This window comes from Eriocheir sinensis, chromosome 47, assembly GCF_024679095.1.
Source record: "Eriocheir sinensis breed Jianghai 21 chromosome 47, ASM2467909v1, whole genome shotgun sequence".
Taxonomy (NCBI): Eukaryota; Metazoa; Arthropoda; class Malacostraca; order Decapoda; family Varunidae; genus Eriocheir; species Eriocheir sinensis.
This window is the reverse complement of record NC_066555.1, coordinates 555,729-575,811: the sequence shown is the minus strand read 5'-3', so window position 1 is coordinate 575,811 and position 20,083 is coordinate 555,729. Positions and strand designations below refer to the sequence as shown.

The 20,083-nt window shown below is 46.5% G+C and overlaps 1 protein-coding gene across 3 annotated transcripts; it reads right to left on the bottom strand.

The window, feature by feature from the left end:
- Positions 1 to 2,851: 2,851 nt before the first annotated feature.
- Positions 2,852 to 19,646, bottom strand: LOC126981210 (uncharacterized). Of its 3 annotated transcripts, none has more exons than XM_050832018.1 (11): positions 19,279 to 19,646; positions 15,486 to 16,548; positions 14,895 to 15,131; positions 13,756 to 13,926; positions 12,663 to 12,766; positions 11,599 to 11,757; positions 10,130 to 10,240; positions 8,981 to 9,131; positions 8,100 to 8,264; positions 7,679 to 7,867; positions 2,852 to 7,298 (listed from the first exon to the last, which is right to left on the bottom strand). In XM_050832018.1, the coding sequence occupies exons 2-11, from the start codon at positions 16,522 to 16,524 to the stop codon at positions 7,141 to 7,143; spliced, it is 2,484 nt and encodes an 827-aa protein (XP_050687975.1). In that variant the 5' UTR covers positions 16,525 to 16,548; positions 19,279 to 19,646; the 3' UTR covers positions 2,852 to 7,140. The 3 variants fall into 3 exon arrangements, with proteins under 3 accessions (XP_050687975.1, XP_050687974.1, XP_050687976.1); XM_050832017.1 differs by having other exon boundaries at positions 19,346 to 19,646; XM_050832019.1 differs by having other exon boundaries at positions 7,152 to 7,298; positions 8,989 to 9,131; positions 19,346 to 19,646.
- Between the last annotated feature and the right edge of the window lie 437 nt (positions 19,647 to 20,083).

The window sequence follows — 20,083 nt, the reverse complement described above, 5'->3', positions numbered from 1 at the left end:
CTAAGAGAATGGCCTTGGTTTTGTTGTTATCTAAACCCTTGAGTCTTTGCCCTTCCTTTCCTTAACTAAGAGAATGGCCTTGGTTTTGTTGTTATCTAAACCCTTGAGTCATTGCCCTTCCTTTCCTTAACTAAGAGAATGGCCTTGGTTTTGTTGTTATCTAAACCCTTGAGTCTTTGCCCTTCCTTTCCTTAACTAAGAGAATGGCCTTGGTTTTGTTGTTATCTAAACCCTTGAGTCTTTGCCCTTCCTTTCCTTAACTAAGAGAATGGCCTTGGTTTTGTTGTTATCTAAACCCTTGAGTCATTGCCCTTCCTTTCCTTAACTAAGAGAATGGCCTTGGTTTTGTTATGTTATCTAAACCCTTGAGTCTTTGCCCTTTCTTTCCTTAACTAAGAGAATGGCCTTGGTTTTGTTATGTTATCTAAACCCTTGAGTCATTGCCCTTCCTTTCCTTAACTAAGAGAATGGCCTTGGTTTTGTTGTTATCTAAACCCTTGAGTCTTTGCCCTTCCTTTCCTTAACTAAGAGAATGGCCTTGGTTTTGTTGTTATCTAAACCCTTGAGTCATTGCCCTTCCTTTCCTTAACTAAGAGAATGGCCTTGGTTTTGTTATGTTATCTAAACCCTTGAGTCTTTGCCCTTCCTTTCCTTAACTAAGAGAATGGCCTTGGTTTTGTTATGTTATCTAAACCCTTGAGTCATTGCCCTTCCTTTCCTTAACTAAGAGAATGGCCTTGGTTTTGTTATGTTATCTAAACCCTTGAGTCTTTGCCCTTTCTTCCTTAACAATATATTCATCTATACAGTCGAGTCATTACCCTTTTTTCCTTAATATATATTCATCTACACCCTTTAGTCATTCCCTTTCCTTTCCTTAACTAAGCTCGATCCGTGTTGACAATTGATGTTATAAGTTTGTATGTATCCGTCTTCTCAACAGCAGGAGATAAGGATGGAGGGAAGAAGGAGGAGGCTGAGGTAGGGGGAAGAAAGAAGGAACAGGAAAGTAAGAACGGAAGAGGAGGAGGAGGAGGAGGCGGGCAGTGGTATAGACTAGTGGTAGGGCCGTGCAAGACTCTGCCTCACTCTACAAAGGTATGCCTGCAGGGGGCCAAGAGGAAAGTTCCCCTGCCACTTCTTGGTTTTCCAGGTAAGAGCTTTTTTTTCACTTTTTTTATGTTTTGGTCTATGGCGCTGGGAGGCTTTCTTGGTGGGGCCTGATGGTCGGCCCCTGCTTATTATGGCGCAGGGAAGTGTTTATTTATTTATTTATTTATTTATTTATTTTTTTACAGCTAAGGAGACAGTTCAAGGGCGTAAAGTAAAATATTAAAAAAAAAGCCCGCTACTTACTGCTCCTGAATAGAGGTCAAAGGAGTGTCCAAAAAGAGAGGTCAATTTCGAGAGGAGAGGTGCCCTGATACCCTCCTCATTTATAGTGTTGCTTGGCTCATGCTGGCCCCCAGAGCTCATCTTTGACCCTCTCTTTAGAGAGTCCAGAGTCGGGGTTGACAGGTGGTCTGCAGGTCAGCATGTGGGTAGTCTTAGGCCACTCGGCAGTGACTAAAAAATCCCAGCTATGTCTGCGAACAGAACTTTATTATTAATATTGTATATGTGTTAGTATTCATTACATTAACCAAACTCATCTCTGTGCATTCACTAACATCATCCATTCTTTGTATGTGTGCGTGGCGTGATGGCCTAGACTCTGAGGCTTAGCTAAAGGCCAATATTCTCAAAATATCTCCTGCCTACGACTTGAACTCTTTCAAGAGGAGGGTATCAGGACACCTCTCCTCCTGTATTTGATCTTCCTTTCGGCCACCTCTTTTGCTTTACTTTAGGAGCAGCGAGTAGCGGGCTTTTTTTTTATTATTGTTTTCTTTTTTTTGTTGCCCTTGAGCTGCCTCCTTTGTTGTAAAAAAAAAAAAAAAAAAATTTCAGGACTTACACGACCGCCAATTTCACGAGTTACTGAGACGCTCACACTACTTTCCCAGTGTTTTATTTTCCAACAACTTTGCTTTTCTCATTTGTGAAGGACAGATTTCACAAGACACTACAAGAAGGTTTATACAACAGGACAGTTTCCCATAGTCATTTTTTCCAAGGGTTTTGCTTTCGTCAGTGTAATGAAGGACAGATTTCACAAGACACCTCAGGGAGACAAGGTTCAGACTACAAGATGATTTTCCAATGTTTTATTTTCCAACAGTTTTACTTTTATCATGAGTGAACATATTTCTCAAGATATTGCAAGAAGGTTTATACAACAGGACAGTTTCCCATAGTCATATTTTTCAAGGGTTTTTCTTCTATCATTAGTGAAGAACATATTTCTCAAGATATTGCAAGAAGGTTTATACAACAGAACGGTTTCCCATAGTCATATTTTTCAAGGGTTTTACTTTTATCATGAGTGAACATATTTCTCAAGATATTGCAAGAAGGTTTATACAACAGGACAGTTTCCCATAGTCATATTTTTCAAGGGTTTTACTTTTATCATGAGTGAACATATTCTCAAGATATTGCAAGAAGGCTTATACTACAGAACAGTTTCCCATAGTCATATTTTTCAAGGGTTTTACTTCTATTATTAGTGAAGAACATATTTCTCAAGATATTGTAAGAAGGTTTATACAACAGAACGGTTTCCCATAGTCATATTTTCCAACAGTTTTACTTTTATCATGAGTGAACATATTTCTCAAGATATTGCAAGAAGGTTTATACAACAGGACAGTTTCCCATAGTCATATTTTCCAAAGGTTTTACTTTCGTCAGTGTAATGAAGGACAGATTTCACAAGACACCTCAGGGAGACAAGGTTCAGACTACAAGACGATTTTCCAATGTTTTATTTTTCAAGGATTTCGGTTACATTCCAAACACAACAACTGCCGATGCTGCTACGTCCAAAAAGAAATCTTATACACAAACCAATATTACGAACCCCAGAGGAGGAGGAAGGTGGTGGAAGCTGTGCAGTAACGGAACACAGAGTAGACAGTCCATACGTAATCCTTCCGCACCGATGACAACCCAGAAAGCCGGCCATTAGATAGAAGATTCCTATGTATATTTTAACCTTCCTTTTTGATCCCTCGAATTCTAGCTAAGACTCATGTTAGGCGCTGAGAGGTAGCGTAGAGTGTGATTATGTGAATTTGTGTGGCAAAGGAGAGGAAGTTGGAAAGTTTCGTTTAGTCGGCGCAACATCTGTGGTCATATGCCGTCAGAGGAGAGGGAAGAGGAGGAGGAGGAGGAGGAGGAGGAGAAGGAAAGAGGTGGTTGTGTTGAAAGAAAGAGAGAGAGGAGGGAAAGGAAGAGGCAACCGTGTGAGGAAGAAATGAGGCAATAATTACGAAGATACGAAACATTAAACTTAATTATCTCGAAACTCACTTTGGTTCCAGACGCCTCATAGCTCACATTCTACTCCACCTCTCAGCGCCATGAATCCACACCTCTAATAACGCCCTTCAAGAAACCTATACGAAATCTAACCCAGAAAAGAACGTTCCTCTTGGCTCCTTATCGTAACCTAAAAATCTATGTGTCAATAAACCTAAGAATTGTCGTAACCGTCGGCATGAAAGTACTGAACAAACTTACACGCCGTCTTAGTTAGTGGTTCTCTGTATTTAGACTTAACTATATAACCAACAGCATTAAAATAGAGTGCCTAGCATATTTGTTTAGGCCTCATAATCTTCCTCATAACCAACAGCGCTTAAGTAAGTAATGTGTTTAGACTCGACATTGATAACCAACAGCATTAAAATAGAGTGTCTAGTATATTTGTTCAGGCCTCATCATCTTCCTTATAACCAACAGCGCTTAAGTAAGTAATGTGTTTAGACTCGACATTGATAACCAACAGCATTAAAATAGAGTGTCTAGTATATTTGTTTAGGCCTCATCATCTTCCTCATAACCAACAGCGCTTAAGTAAGTAATGTGTTTAGACTCGACAGTAATAACCAACAGCATAAAAATATTGGCTGTGTAGAGACCCGAGTGTGGTAACCTTCCATCAGAGTAACAACATGATGCCTCTGATGATGAAGGAGGTCACCACACTCTCCTGTGCTACAACTCTTGCCCCTCTCGCACCCATAACCAGCGGCACCAAAACAGTATACGTATAGTGTCTTTACGCTTAACCATGGCCATATACAGTCATACCTCGCTTTACGAGCTTAATTCATTCTGGAATTTTTCTCGCAAACCAAAAAACTCGTGAACGGAAACGGAAGCACACTGCACTACTGAAAACACAAAGATCGCACACTGGAGCACGAACGTAAGCAAAGACGAGCGCGTGGGTGCTACCTCTGCGAGTGTACAGCGCAGCCTGAGACCCCATTCCTATTGGTTTCCGCTCCAAGCACTCTCGTCTTGCAGCGAACAAAGGGAACCCACGCTCGTGTCTTCGACCTCTTTTTTCTTTTCTTTTACATATATACAGAAAAGGAGACAGTTCAAGGGCGTGAAAAAAAAATACTAATAATAATGAAAAAAAAAGCCCACTACTCACTGATCCCAAATAGAGTACGGAGGAGTGGCCAAAAAGAGAGGTCAAGACTTGTACGAATAGGACGCTCGCACACCAAGTATTTTTAGTGAATTTTTCTTTCTCGTAAATCAAAACACTCGTAAAGTAAGGCATTCGTAAGCCAAGGTATTACTGCATAACCAACGCCCATAACATAAGACTACTCAGGTTATTAATACCTTTAGGAATACTTGAATAAATGCATTGAACTGACCTCATAGTGAATGTGTGTGCTGCCTAAGAGGAGGAGAAGGAGGAGGAGGAGGAGGAGAAGAGAGAGAGAGAGAGAGAGAGAGAGAGAGAGAGAGAGAGAGAGAGAGAGAGAGAGAGAGAGAGAGAGAGGAAAAGAAAAGAAAAGAAAGGAAAGGAAAGGAAAAGAAAAGAAAGGGAAGGGAAGGAAAATAAGGGAAAGGAAAGGAGAGAGAGAGAGAGAGAGAGAGAGAGAGAGAGAGAGAGAGAGAGAGAGAGAGAGAGAGAGAGCACCCAAACCTGTTGTGAAAGCATAAATTAATCTACGTATTCACTTAGAAAATTCAGTAACAGTTTTTTTTTATATCTATTTAGTCTCTACGTTAGTTTGTATTGTTGAAGTTGTTGTTGTTGTTGTTGTTGTTGTTGTCGCCATAAATGCATAGAAAATCTACAAAATCCTAACTACAAATTTTAACAATGAGTAATGATACAACAGTGCTCTGAAGGCTTACAGTGTGTGTGTGTGTGTGTGTGTGTGTGTGTGTGTGTGTGTGTAGCCTCCCCCCAGCAGGCAGGTAACACACACTGCTGGCCAGGAGGTTTAAGTGTTTGCAGTGACAAGCTGTGTCTGTGTAGCTGTGTATGCGTATGTGTGTCTGTTTGTGTGTTGCCCGCCGCCTGCAGCCTTCTGTGTGTTGGCGCAAGCACGCTGGTGGCAAGGGCCGGGCATGGCACTGTGACGCTGCCCGTGCCAGCACAGGCTGCACACAGGGCATGCAGTGTCAGCCTCATGGCACAAACAGGCAAAATGCAAACAGTTGTCGGGAAATATGTACACACAGCATGGCCGGTGCTGCTCCTTGACCCCAGGGTGGAGGCAGGACTCACGGCCCCGTGCCTCCACCGCCCGGCCTGAGGAGCCGCGCCTCAGCAGTGGCTCGGGTCACTGCGTCGGCCTGGCCGGAGGTGCCGTGAATGTCTGGCACGCCCGCGAGTCTCCCGGCCGGGTCTTGCTCAGCAGCTCACTCTGTGTGCCTGAGCCTCCCTCAGACTTCCACTAATAGTTCATCTCAAAGTGTCTTCTACATAAGATCTTCCTAGAAGCTGTTATAAAACAATATAATTTCAAAAGATACTGTATATATGATACAAGTGCAGACATCATAGATATAATCCTGCAAGGTTCAGAGGACGGCAGAGGCAGCTGCCCTGCAGGAGGCCTTGCTGGCACACAGTGAAGGGCAGTGCCTGAGCCGTGTCTGATGCAGTGAGGTTTTGGCAAACAATTATTACTGGAGTAAGTCTGATGGCTGAGTGACAGGCAAGGCTTCCTTTGCTCATGGTGAAGAGTTTTATGCCAGAAAGAAGGAGCAGACAAACTTATGCACCGCTGTTAACACCAATGTAAATGATGACTTTAAGGAAGTTTTATCTTCACTGAGGGTCAACACGTTGCCTCATCAGCCCGCCTTGGATGAGATGCTGGTGCTGATGCTGAGGGTTTGTGTCAGCATCAACAAACACAATATGCTGAGTGGCATTACAGATTATTTTATCATGAAACAGAAATACATAATTGTGAATCAAAAGCGTCCTAAGCCGCAGGCTCTGGGGCACACACACACACACACAGCAGCTATGCGCGGCTGTGGACCCTAGGTGGTGCAAGCGCTTGGCTGGTAAGCACTCGCCTGCTGAGCCTGAGGAGCAAGTGGAGGAGTGGCACCGTCAAGACAGTAGTAATAGCTGCCAGGGAACCCGGTACAAAGTGTCTACCTACGCTGTAAATCTCTTAGTCGCTACACTCGTGCCGTAGAAGAGAGAAGACTAAAGTGTCCTGTCGACCACTACTTAGCATGGTAAGAATAACTTTACGGTCTGATGTTTGTAAAGAGCTATTTAAAAAGCTTGTTCAAAAGGTTAAGCATCGTAAGGACGGTAGTACTTCGGGAAGACTAAGAACTACAAAACAAATCTCGTCACTACTGACCTCTCGGAGAATGCAGATATGAGCGAGTGCGCCTCTAGCCAATTCAGGATGTGTTTCGGCGATCATTTCTCTCCTTATTGATAGCAAGACAATGCTGGTTATGTGGACAAACCTTCAGAAGTACAGAAATTTGAAGTGTAGAATGACGAAAAATTTGATCTGAGGTAAATTTTAAGATTCTGTGTTTGTGTGAGCACTGCGACCTTCACCTTCACCGGTCACCCGAGTAGAGACCAGGCGGGGTGACCTGCCTGTCCTGCCCCGCCACTGGCCACGACTAGCCATGACTCACTGCCCTCAGCACCACCCATCCAGCAGTGACGTCCCTACTCACTGGCAGCAGCATTAGACCATTGAGTGAGCACTTCAAGGAGGTTCAGGAGCCATCCGTTCAGTAGGGCCAGGAGCAGCAGGAGCCCATCTTGACGCACACGGAGGAGGCCGGCCGCGCCCGCAGCGACAGCCACAGCTGCTGGTTAGGCACGTACATCTCCGCCGGGATGTCATCGTTGTCCTGGCTCAGCTTCACCTCCTTGTCATGCTTCCGTCCTGCAAGGGAAGGGGAAGATTAGCCTACGAGATGCCTGTGATGCTGTGGGCTGAGGACATTGTTGTGTGGCTGCAGGGAGGCACAGCAAGTTAGCCGGCACAGGCAAGGACACAGATAGACGGAGGAGGAAGGGAAGAGCTACACAGCACCAATACGCAGTTTAGTATTCTTCAGACAGAGCAAAGGCAAAGTATGTTTTGTCCTTATGAAAAGAGACAGAGGAAGATTCTGAAAAACATGTTTTAATCCAATTAGAGTTTCAGGAATGACTGTTGACCTAAGATACAGTGGTACAAAGTATTGGCGAGGGAAATGGTGTGTGTGGACATTAACAGAACAGCTCCATGGGTGAGTCCAGCCCCAGGGGAAGTGTCCTCACCAGCACTGATGGGCCCCATGGGAGCCACCTGGTTCTGCGAGGTGTAGCCCACCACGAGGGGCGGCTGCCGCATGAGGAGCCGCGCCACGCCCTCGCACTCCCGCAGCACGTCCACCGCCAGCACCTGCGTCCGCGCCTCGGGGGCCAGACCGGGGTACTTCTGCAGCCACTCCGCCAGCGCGTGGAAGTCTGCCGGGGGGACGGTGGTCAGGCTGTGGGCAAGGCAGTGCTGCAGGTCATGAGTCAGGGACAGAGATTATCGGATACAGAACTTTCCTTCACTTGGAGCCTTGACTTGTCCTCCTTCTTAATGAGGCAAGAGGACATGAAGGTTGTCACCACACGGAGGCTTTGAGAGGACAGAGCCTTTCCCCTGTGGTGCCTTGCCTGCCCTGTGCCTCCTGCTGCCCCCCATACCCACCTTTCAGCAGCTGCTGTGCCCCCCAGAGGGAAAACTTGATTTTCTGGACCTTGATGTGCTCCAGCCATGCGTAGCAGACCACCTTGAGGATGGTGGCGCCGGCCCTCCGCTGCAGCACCACACCAAGCTTGGACACAGCATCCAGCACGGGCTCCAGCACAGCAGCTGTGGGACACACACGGTCAGGTTAGTGGAAGTTGAGACAGAGCAGTGCACCTCAGTCTTCTCCCTCAGCAGCCCTGTACTGTTTGGAATATTGCTCTCATGACTAAACTGCAAGTCCTCTGACAGTACCAAGAGCTGTGTGCCTCCTGCTGCCTGGCTGTCTACCTGTGGCAACCCAGTGATTGTCTCCCTCAGCCCAGTGCCAGGGTGTGGCCCGTGCTGTGGGGGACCCTGTGCTAGACAACAGAGGCACTTTAGCTGCTGTCTGAAGTGTGCATTATTGTGCTCTGGCAACCTGCTGTTACACAGCATGTCTGATTTTGTGAATCATGTATTACAGCCCACACACTGGAAACAGTTGTCAGTGTTAATAGTGTGTAGACAGTAATGACGAGTACCATCAAGTGTTGTAGATTTTGAGTTTCAAAAATTGCTAATACTGTTGCAGACAGCCATTTCATTAATCTGTCAGGTAACTCATTATAATTATTGTAAACACCCCCGGCACTGCCCTCTGCTAAGAAACGTACTGTAACAAACAGCCGTCTGCAACATTATCAACAATTTGAAACCCAAAATGGTATCCATCACTGCCGCCTGCCAAACAACAAGCACTCAAGGATGAAGCAAGAGGAGTGTAAAGGGTCACTGGAAGGAGGGAAAGAGGGAGGGACATCTTAAGGCTGTGTTGGTCACAAAGCAGAGCCAGTCCTTGCCAATGTACTCGTAGACGTAGTAGTGTGGCTCGTGGGGGATGCGGCCGATGCCCCGCCAGATCCTTGGGTTGGGCATGGAGTTCTGCAGCTGTGCCAGACTCACGGTGCGGCACACGGCACTCACCGCATCCACCATCTGGGCCTCGTACGTCTGCGGGGGTGAGAGGGTGAGCGGGAGGAGAGGGAGGAGGGAGAAATTGTGAAGGAAAGGCAAGGAAACACTAAGAAAGAGAGGGAGGAGGGAGAAATTGTGAAGGAAAGGCAAGGAAACACTAAGAAAGAGAGGGAGGAGGGAGAAATTGTGAAGGAAAGGCAAGGAAACACTAAGAAAGAGAGGGAGGAGGGAGAAATTGTGTGGGAAAGGCAAGGAAACACTAAGAAAGAGAGGGAGGAGGGGAGAGTACGTACAGGAAAAGAAAGAAAACAACACCTCTATGGATCCTATCATAGCCTATACCGTAAGTCACCTGGACCTCGCATGTCTGTGGAAGGCTGAGACAGTGAGAGGAACGACAAGTGGAGGGAACTTCAGTGAGGGAATAAAAAGACATACGAGACAACAGGGTCATGAATGTGCTTCCCTCAACCTTATCAATTACATACGTTCTTCAACAATCGATCAAGACGTACGCAGAGGCAGGGCTGTGAATGACCTACCTCGAAATTGACCTCTCTTTTTGGCCACTCCTTTGACTTCTATTCAGGAGCAGTAAGTAGCGGGCTTTTTTTTTTATATATATTTTTCTTTACGCCCTTGAACCATCTCCTTTACTGTAAAAAAAAAAAATGATTCCTCCCGAAATTGACCTCTCTTTCAGCCACCTCTCTGGATTCTTTTAGGAGCAGCGAGCAGCGGACTTTTATTTTTACTATTGCTTCCTTTTTTTGTGCCCTTGAGCTGTCTCCTTTGTTGTAAAAAAAAAAATGATTCCTCCCGAAATTGACCTCTCTTTCAGCCACCTCTCTGGATTCTTTTTAGGAGCAGCGAGCAGCGGACTTTTATTTTTACTATTGCTTCCTTTTATTGTGCCCTTGAGCTGTCTCCTTTGTTGTAAAAAGAAAAAGAAAAGACCTACCTCGACCCTATCAATAATGTACTTCAGGAACGGATAAAGACATACTAGAAGACAGGGTTGTGAATGACCTTACCTTAACCTTATCGACGAGCTTCTCTATCATGACCACCTGCTTTGCCCGGGACATGGAGTAGAGGAGGCGGGCCATGTCATCGGTCTTGGTCAGGTGCTCTCGTTCCTGTATCTGTGGCGGGATGGGAAGCAAAGAAAGGAGGAGTCAGAATGGATAAGAAAGAAACTGTGAAGATGAAGAGGAAAAGAGAGAAAGAAACAATCAGAAAAGACACAAAACTGCAAGGATGAGAAGAGATAAGAAACTGTTAAGATGAAGAGGGAAAGAGAGAAAGAAAAGATAAGACACAAAACTGCAAGGATGAGAAGAGATAAGAAACTGTTAAGATGAAGAGGAAAAGAGAGAAAGAAACGATAAGAAAAGACACAAAACTGCAAGGATGAGAAGAGATCAGAAACTGTTAAGATGAAGAGGAAAAGAGAGAAAGAAACGATAAGAAAAGACACAAAACTGCAAGGATGAGAAGAGATCAGAAACTGTTAAGATGAAGAGGGAAAGAGAGAAAGAAATTAGAGAAAAAACACCAAACTGCAAGGATGAGAAGAGATAAGAAACTGCAAGGGAGGGAAAAGAAAGAGGGACTTGGTCAGAGGCTCCTGTTCTTGAATCTGAAGGGAACAGAATGCGACATGACTCAAGCACACTTCTGGCCCAAAGAGTGAGAGGACTAGGGGGGTACATGAGCTAAGGCTGAATAGAACAACTGAACACTGGCACCTCACCCTCAGAAGCGCCTGAACTGAGGAACTTAACCCAGTAGCAGCAGGGATCATGTTTCTTAATGGTCCCTCCAAGCGAGAAAATGAGAAAAAAACACCCCTCACACAAACCGTTTCATAATATATATCAAAGCATTTGTGATCAGATTATGTATCATCCGTTTTGGGGGGTTTGTATCATGCCACAAATTTGGCCCATCGCTGCTACACGGTAAAGCCACAAATTTGGCCTGTCGCTGCTGCACGGTAAAGCCACAAATTTGGCCTGTTGCTGCTACACGGTAAAGCCACAAATTTGGCCTGTCACTGCTACACGGTAAAGCCACAAATTTGGCCTGTCACTGCTACACGGTAAAGCCACAAATTTGGCCTGTTGCTGCTACACGGTAAAGCCACAAATTTGACCCATCGCTGCTGCACAGTAAAGCCACAAATTTGCCCCGTCGCTGCTACATGGTAAAGCCACAAATTTGGCCCGTTGCTGCTACACGGTAAAGCCACAAATTTGGCCCGTCACTGCTACTGCGTTAAGTTTAATTAATGTTATTCTGTGACAAAACAAGTAGAGAAGGAGGAGTGCAGACACTATAAGCCCTCTGTTCAGCAGCCCACAAACACCTGAGACTCCGAGAAAGAAAAAATGAAAGTGGAAGCGACGAGAGAGAAGGAGAACGAGGGCGGGGGGGGTTGTGATGAAGGAAAAATATCAACAAACTAAAACCGAACGATCTGGATATAACAACTCCTCACCCTCAGCAGCTTCAGTTCCTCAATGATCCTGGGCAGGTCGGCTTGAGTCAGCAGGTAGTAGGGCGCTGTGTTCCAGGTGTGCAGCAGGTGTTGGGCGCGCAGCTGCAGCCAACACAGCACCGAGCCCACAACGCCACCCAGCCGCAGCAGCAGACCAACCTACGGGGCGACACAGCGGGGGATGAAAGGAGAAGATACAAGATGATCGTTAATGTTAAAAGAAGAAGAAATATGACTAGAATAAAGGGACTGAGAGAGATTATAGGAGGATCGGGATGGAGCTTGTTGATATGTGAGAAGAAGGAGAATTATAAAGAGGATAAACTAGTGAAAATAAGAGACAAGAGGAGCAGGATTAAGCTTATTTGGAGCATACAAGAAGAAACATAGGAAAGAGATGCACGGGGAGAACGGAGAAGGGAGAGGAAGAGCAGGATGGAGGGGATTAGGATTTTATTTTATTTTTTTTACGACAAAGGAGACAGCTCAAGGGCACACAAAAAAAGGAAACAATAATAAAAAAAAAGCCCGCTACTTGGTACAGGAGGAAGAGATAAAAGAAGGATAGAGTGATGGAAAGGATAGATAGGGACAGCAAGGTGGAGGTTACTCTGTTGTTGAATTAAGAAGGAATATAAGGATAAAACGATAGAAGAGAAAATATAAAAAGATCAAAATGAAGCTTATTGAGATACTAAAGGAAGAAGAAATATAAAAAAGGAAACAAACAATGAGAGAGAGGACAAGATTGGTACTGAGGAGGAAGATGAAGAAAGGCGGAGAAAAACAAGACAGAAGAAAAGGAAGAAGAAAAGATAAGATGAGGGAGGACAAAGTGTAGTGAAAAAGAAAACGGAGGAAAGAAGAGAAGATGGCGCCACTATAAACACTTGCCTGTGCCATGATGGGGTGGGGCCGAACACCATCCAGCCCCCTCAAGCAAGCCTACCAGTGTTATAGGTGTAGACGTAAAAAAAATAAATAAACAAAAAAAAAATTGGGCTGGGGTGGGGGTGGAATTATGAGAACTACCGATGACAAAAGTGCGGTGTGTTGTCCCTCACCTCATCCCCCACGGCCCAGTCCTTCGGCTCCTTCTCGACCTCCACGCGCTCGATCTCATTCACCTCCCACACCAGCAGCTGCACCACGTCCCCGATGCCCTCGCCTGCCACAGAGAGAGCTGGTGAGAACGCCATCCACTGTTATAAGCATGAAGACAGCTCTCCCATGTATTACCCCATTAACCCGATAGCAGCAGGGATCATGTTTCTTAATGGTCCCTCTAAGCGAGAAAAATGAGAAAAAATCATCACTCACACAAGCCAATTCATAATACATATCGAAGCATTTGTGATCAGTTTATGTATCATCTATTTTTGGGGGGGTTAAATCATGGCACAAATTTGGCCCGTCGCTGCTGCACGGTAAAGCCACAAATTTGGCCCGTCGCTGCTACTGGGTTAAGATAGAAAAGGCTACTGTAAATGAACAATCAAATTAGTGTGGGTAATAGATTAGTAACAGCCATCACCCTGAATTGCCCCATTAACTCCTTGACTGCGGATATCCTACCAGAAGACCTCACCAAGCTACAGGAATGGAACAAAAAGTGGCTGCTACAATTCAATGAAGAAAAATGTAAAGTCCTGCACCATGGGAGGGGATATCCAGCATACCAATACCACATGGGAAACACTCCACTATCCACCACAGAGGCAGAGAAAGACCTGGGACTATATGTTACCAGGCTACCAGTGAAGGGATATCCAGCACACCAATACCACATGGGAAACACTCCACTATCCACCACAGAGGGAGAGAAAGACCTGGGAGTGTATGTTACCAGGCTACCAGTGAAGGGATATCCAGCACACCAATACCACATGGGAAACACTCCACTATCCACCACAGAGGCAGAGAAAGACCTGGGAGTGTATGTTACCAGGCTACCAGTGAAGGCAAAATCCGTGACAATTGCAACGGACAGGTCAACATAGACTAAGGAGATGCTGTACAGGAATAAGTAATGTGGATAAATAAATCAAGTAGAGGTATCAACATGCATAACCCCATTGAGATAGACAGAAAGGGATGCCGGAAAAGAATGAACAAACTAGTGTGAAGAGATCAGTAACATCCATCGACAAGTCTCACCCCCGACAGTGGAGTAGTTCCCGTCGGGCAGCTTGTGTGGCGGGGGGCTGGCGCGGGCGTACGCACCCACGCCCCGCGCACTGCCCCAGTCCAGGATGCCGCTAGTAGCCAGGTGGCGGCACTCATCCACCAGACCCTCACAGCTGGCACGGCATGACTCAGGGACAAGAGCTGCAGAGGAAGGAAGAAGAAGAAGAAGGAACTGAAGTCGTTGCATCACTATAAAGACAAAAAAGAACCACAAAGAAAAGGAAAGAAAGGGAGGTGTTACTGTTTCTATATTTTAAGGACAATAAGATGTACTGACAGCTCGACACAGGCTTTTCTTTGTTGAATGTGCAGGCTAATAGTAATGGAAGGCTGTCTCTTTTATCTGCAATGGTAGGCAGCCTTCCATTACTATTAGCCTGCACATTCAACAAAGAAAAGCCTGTGTCGAGCTGTCAGTACATAGGATGCTATAATGTATGCCGATGTAGGAGGTGAAACATACATACATGGGCCTTGACGGGGTGGGTGCAGCTGTTAAGTGCCTTAGACCGAGTGCCCGTGTGTCCGTGAACTACGAGTATGTCCGTAAATAGACCAATGGATCCCACTACATCTATTCCTATGGTAGATATGGAACACTTCTTTTGGCCCTGATAGCTAGCGCCCTGCCCCAACCATTCAGTCAGGTGGTCTAAAAACATACATACATGCCTCTCCTCAAATGACAGATAAACAATGGCGAGGTATATTTGTAACTTCATGATATACGTAACTCCACACCTCACATCACACAGGAAAGGCATAATGAAGGGAAGTCTTGAATGGTCTACCTGACTTGTTCAAAGGGAAAAGAATCTGACATTAGCAAAGAATTAAAAGCCTTGGTCAGACCAGGATAGAGGAGGACACTAACACCAGACAGAGATAGAGATGGAGGATGCTGGGAAAGGCCTTCATGAGAGACAGTGACAGCAAGAGATAATTGAAGTCTTGAATGACATAAGAGGATAAGAATTCACAGGGGATAAGAATTGGTCAGAGCTGGATAGAGGAGACTAACACCAGACAGAGAGAGAGAGAGACGGAGGATGCTGGGAAAGGCCTTCGCGAGTGACAGAAACAGACAGTGAGGATTCAGAACAACTAACCTCGATTGCAGAAGTGCTGGAAGGTGGTGAGGATGTGGAAGAGTGTCTGCGGTGGAAGAAGCGCTGGCGGGGGGTAGGGCGGAGGGCGGGCGGAGGGCGGCACCCACAGCATGAGCTCCTCCACGAACTCCGAGCCCTCGCCCCATGCTCGCTCCACGTAATATGTCTCTATCCTTGTCCGCGCCGCCTTGCTCAGCCGCTTCTCACCCGTCTTGCTTTGCTTCACCATCCCCTTCACTGCCGGCACACGAAGGGGGTTAGTGTGGTCACCTTGCGGCTGTTATCATGAGACACTTTCGCTCCTCACATCAACTGTTTCTAAAGGTCAAAGGGGGATCAGTAGGGTTTTAATGAGTGGTTTTCTAAGTTTTCTAAGGTGTAGCTACAAAATTAAATAGGTTATGTACTTTTATGGGATCTTGGGAACATAATCTTTGTGAAAATCAAAGTTTAACTCCAAAAATAAATGGGTCAGGTACTTGCATGGGGTCCCAGGAGCATTATCAGCACAGGGATCGAGGGACTGTGCATGCATATAAATTAATCAATATGGTCATGTCAGTCTGCAGGCAAGAAGATCCCATGACTCACCGAGCACTCCCGTTGTCTTTGTAAACTTATCTACTAAGAGGTTGAGCAGTTCTGTGTTGGTGGCGATGAGCGCGTCCACAGTGGAGCCAGAGATGGGCCGCGCCGCCTCCCCGGAGTCGTTGGCGGGGAGGTAGTCCGTGCCGGGGAAGTCCTCGCCAAACTCCATCCTGAGGGCAAGGTCAAGTTTTTGCTGGTTGATCTTGTTCTCGTCCTCCTCCTTGGCGATGGCGTCCTCGAAGATGTCGCCCGTCACCACGCCCGGCTTGCTGTGGAAGGTGATGGGCTTCCAGGGCAGCGGTGTCCCGTTCTCCGCCGGGACCCTGAACTCCTGGAGAAGGGTCTCGGCGATGCACTGGGTCACCTGCGGCGCGCGTTCCCGGGCCACCGTCTGCAGCACCTTGGAAGCCGTGATTTGCTTGAGGCAGGAGAGGGGAGGGACGAGGGTGTCGGGCATAACAGTCCTGTACATTTTCTCTCGCTCCTCCTTCTCCTCGTCCTCCTCGTCCTCCTCCTCCTCCTGCTGCGGGTCCTTCTTAGGCACGATGTGTTTTAGTTTCACGAGCGCCTCGTTGTACGCGCCGATCACGTCAAAGATCCCGGCGTCCAGGAGCTTTTTGGACCTCTCGGTGAAGTCACTCGCGGCCACTCGGAGCTGAGCCTTTATCATGCCCTCCACAGAAAAGAGTATCGTGTCGCGCTGCATCTCGATCTGGCTGTGCCTCTCCACCACGCGGCTGAACTGAATCCTACAGTATTTACTACGGTTCTTTACCAACTCCCGGTACTGCTCCTCCATCTCCAGGAAGTTGGCCGAGTAGTCCTGGAGGCCGAGTATGACCTTCTTGTAGGCCGACTCGTGCCTGGCCAGCACCGTGGACCTGAGTCTGGAGGGGCGGTCGCCCTCGCTGAGACGCGTGTGTTCCTCGCGCACCCCATGGTGGATCCTGCGCACGGCCTTCACCAACACCTGTGTCACCTTGTGGAAGCTGGCCCAGTCTGCACAGAACTTCTTGCACTCAGTGTTGGCATCTTCCATCATCCCTCAGTGCCGCCTCACACTCCTCTGTAAGGGACAGCGGCTTAACACTCATTCACTCACATTTCAAAAGGCAACCATTACACTGCTGTTCACAAGGTCACTGTGGAAACATGAAGCTCTTGGAAGCATGAATACTGATATCAAGAGGATGGAGACAAATAGATGGAGACAACTGCTATCAAAAAGGCCTTCAATATGCTGTAGTGTTAATTAGAATCATTGTGGAAACTGAAACCTCTTGGAATCATGAACACTAATATGAAGGGATAGATGAAGAGAAAAAATCATCACTCACGCAAACCATTTCATAATATATATCAACGCATTTGTGATCAGTTTATACATCATCTATTTTGGGGGGTTTATATCATGGCAAAAATTTGGCCTGTCGCTGCTACACGGTAAAGCCACAAATTTGGCCCATCGCTGCTACACAGTAAAGCCACAAATTTGGCCCGTCGCTGCTACACGGTAAAGCTACGAATTTGGCCCGTCGCTGCTACACGGTAAAGCTACGAATTTGGCCCGTCACTGCTACACGGTAAAGCCACAAATTTGGCCCGTCGCTGCTACACGGTAAAGCTACGAATTTGGCCCGTCACTGCTACCGGGTTAACTGTTCAGCCTGTCAGATTGTAAAGTGAAAGAACCACATATTTTTACAGCAAAGGAAGCAGCTATGGGCTAAATAAAAACAAAGCCTGCTAAAAACTTCTCCCATAAAAGAAAATAGAAGAGACTGACTAGAAGCAAGGTGAAAAGAGTGAGCAGAGTGAGAGACAATGAAAGACAATGAGCAGCTGCCTAGAGTTTGATAATGAAGAAGGGAAAGCAGTGATGGAAGATGTGTCATGCTAGAGAGGAAAAAATGCAATGTATAAATAGCATGTTGGTTGGCTGGAGTTCAAGAGTGAGAGCTGAGTGGAACAAAAGAATATAAGTTAACCCGGTAGCAGCGACGGGCCAAATTTGTGGCTTTACCGTGTATCAGCGACGGGCCAAATTTGTGGCTTTACCGTGTAGCAGCGACGGGCCAAATTTGTGGCTTTACCGTGTAGCAGCGACGGGCCAAATTTGTGGCTTTACCGTGTAGCAGCAACGGTCCAAATTTGCGGCTTTACCGTGTAGCCGCGACAGGTCAAATTTGTGCCATGATATAAACCCCAAAAAATAGATGATGCATAAACTGATCACAAATGCTATGATATATATTATGAAATGGTTTGTGTGAGGGGTGATTTTTTCTCATTTTTCTCGCTTAGAGGGACCATTAAGAAACATGATCCCCGCTGCTACCGGGTTAAAGTCAACTGAGTGAGACTTCATTTTGGATTCTTGAGATTCAGAAAGTTAATACGAGTAACGGAGAAAAAGTAGCTATTTGGTGAAACTCATAGACTGGGAATGAGTAAATGATGGCAAGTACAAATTACGGAAGAACTTAGGTTAGGTTAGGTTAGGTTAAGTTAGATTAGGTTAAGTTAGGTTAAGTTAGGTTAGGTTAAGTTAGGTTGTTAGATTAGGTTAGGTTGTTAGATTAGGTTAAGTTAGGTTAAGTTAGGTTAGGTTAGGTTAAGTTAGGTTGTTAGATTAGGTTAAGTTAGGTTAGGTTAGGTTAAGTTAGGTTGTTAGATTAGGTTAAGTTAGGTTAAGTTAGGTTAGGTCAAGTTAGATTAGGTTAAGTTAGGTTAAGTTAGGTTAGGTTAGGTTAAGTTAGGTTGTTAGATTAGGTTAAGTTAGGTTAAGTTAGGTTAGGTCAAGTTAGATTAGGTTAAGTTAGGTTAGGTTAGGTTAAGTTAGGTTGTTAGATTAGGTTAAGTTAGGTTAAGTTAGGTTAGGTTAGGTTAAGTTAGGTTGTTAGATTAGGTTAAGTTAGGTTAAGTTAGGTTAGGTGAAGTTAGGTTCAACACTAAACTTATCAATCAAGTACTAAAGTCTAAGGGTAAGAAATGAGAAAATGAAAGGAATATGAATGGAAATAAATGAGTAAGTGTTGCAGGAGTGTTGAGTATGGGAACATTTTTAAAAGCAGCCTCTTATTGCGAAGGGAAAGGGGGAAGGAGGTTGTCAGGAGAGGAAGACTCATTAGTGACATATGCAAGAGTTAATTTATCCCAGGTGGTCGCGCAGGAGAGAGAGAGAGAGAGAGAGAGAGAGAGAGAGACGTTTAACACAGGCATGCGAGAGAGAGTGAGAGAGAGATAGATGCGTGTTAGTGCGGGTGGCGAGAAAGTGTGTCACTGAGCTGGTGGCCGAGAACGATAGCTCTTAATTAATTCTTTCGTAACACGCTCGTCAGGAACCCGCGAAGAAGAGGAAGAGGAAGGAGAAGAAGAAAAGAGAGGAAGAGGAGATGAAGTAGAAGAAGGAGGAGGAGGAGGAGAAGAGAGGAAGAGGAGATCGAAGTTGTAGAAGGAGGAGGAGGAGAAGAAGAAAGGAAGAGGGGAAGTTGTCGAAGCTGGAGGAGGAGGGGGAGGAGAAAAAGAAGAGGGAGAAGAAGAAGAAGAGGAAGAGGAGCAGTTGTAGGAGGAGGAGGATGGAGGAGGAAAAGAAGAAGAAGAAGAAGAGGGAGGAAGAGGAGATATATTAAGTTGTAGAAGGAGGAGAAAAAGAATGTATAAGCAGGAAGGGGACGCAGCAGAACTAGGATGATGATGATGAGGAGGAGGAGGAAAAGAACTGTTTAAGCAGGAAGGGGACGCCACACAGCAGAACTCTCTCCAGCAGGCAGGGAGCAGAATAAGCTTTAATAACCCTTGGCAGTGTGCTAGTGGCCGAGCTGAGTGCTGTGAGTGCTGAGAGGCAATGGCAGCAGCAGCACCTTGAGTCAAAAGGCCCCTCGGTGCCGCCTGACGCAGCGCCCGAGCGACGAAGTTCTGCGTAAGCCCGTGCCTGGCGCCCGCCCGTGCCTCACATCCCATGGCAGCACGCCCACGGCCGCTCAGCACGCCGCTGCACGCCTCTCTCTGGCTCAGGAGCACGCCACTGCCTCGCCGCCCATGACAAGAGGCGTAAAACAGCGTCCGGGAGCCTGCCTGCCCCGGGACACTTGTTTATGGGGTCACCATGGCAACGCGGAGTGTGCTGCGGCGGTGGCGGCCCGTGTGAGGGGAGGACTGACGCGGCGGACCAGGGAACGAGGAAGAAGAAGAAGAGGAGGAGGAGGAGGAGGAGGAGGTGATAATGACGATGAAAAAGACGACGACGACGAAGAAGAAAAAGAACCGGTGTCGCTGTAGCATGGGGTCTACTCCGCCATTTATACTCTACGTAGCGCGCGGTCTACCATCTGCTGTTTCCTCCGTCAAAATGACACGCCTGTGGGAATCTCTTAGGGCCGCTTTCACAGACATTTTGCTTGATTTGATCGTTACCAATGGCTGTTATCGCCGCTGTAGTATTTCCACGTAAAACTGGGCGGTGGGTTAGTGGGGCTGCGGGGTTAGCCCAGCCCCGCACCTTACCACACACTTTCAACAGTTCTCCCTTCCTCTGCAGCCCCCACTACCCCATAGGCCAGTTTCACGTGGAAAATTATAGCGTCGATCGCCGCCATTGG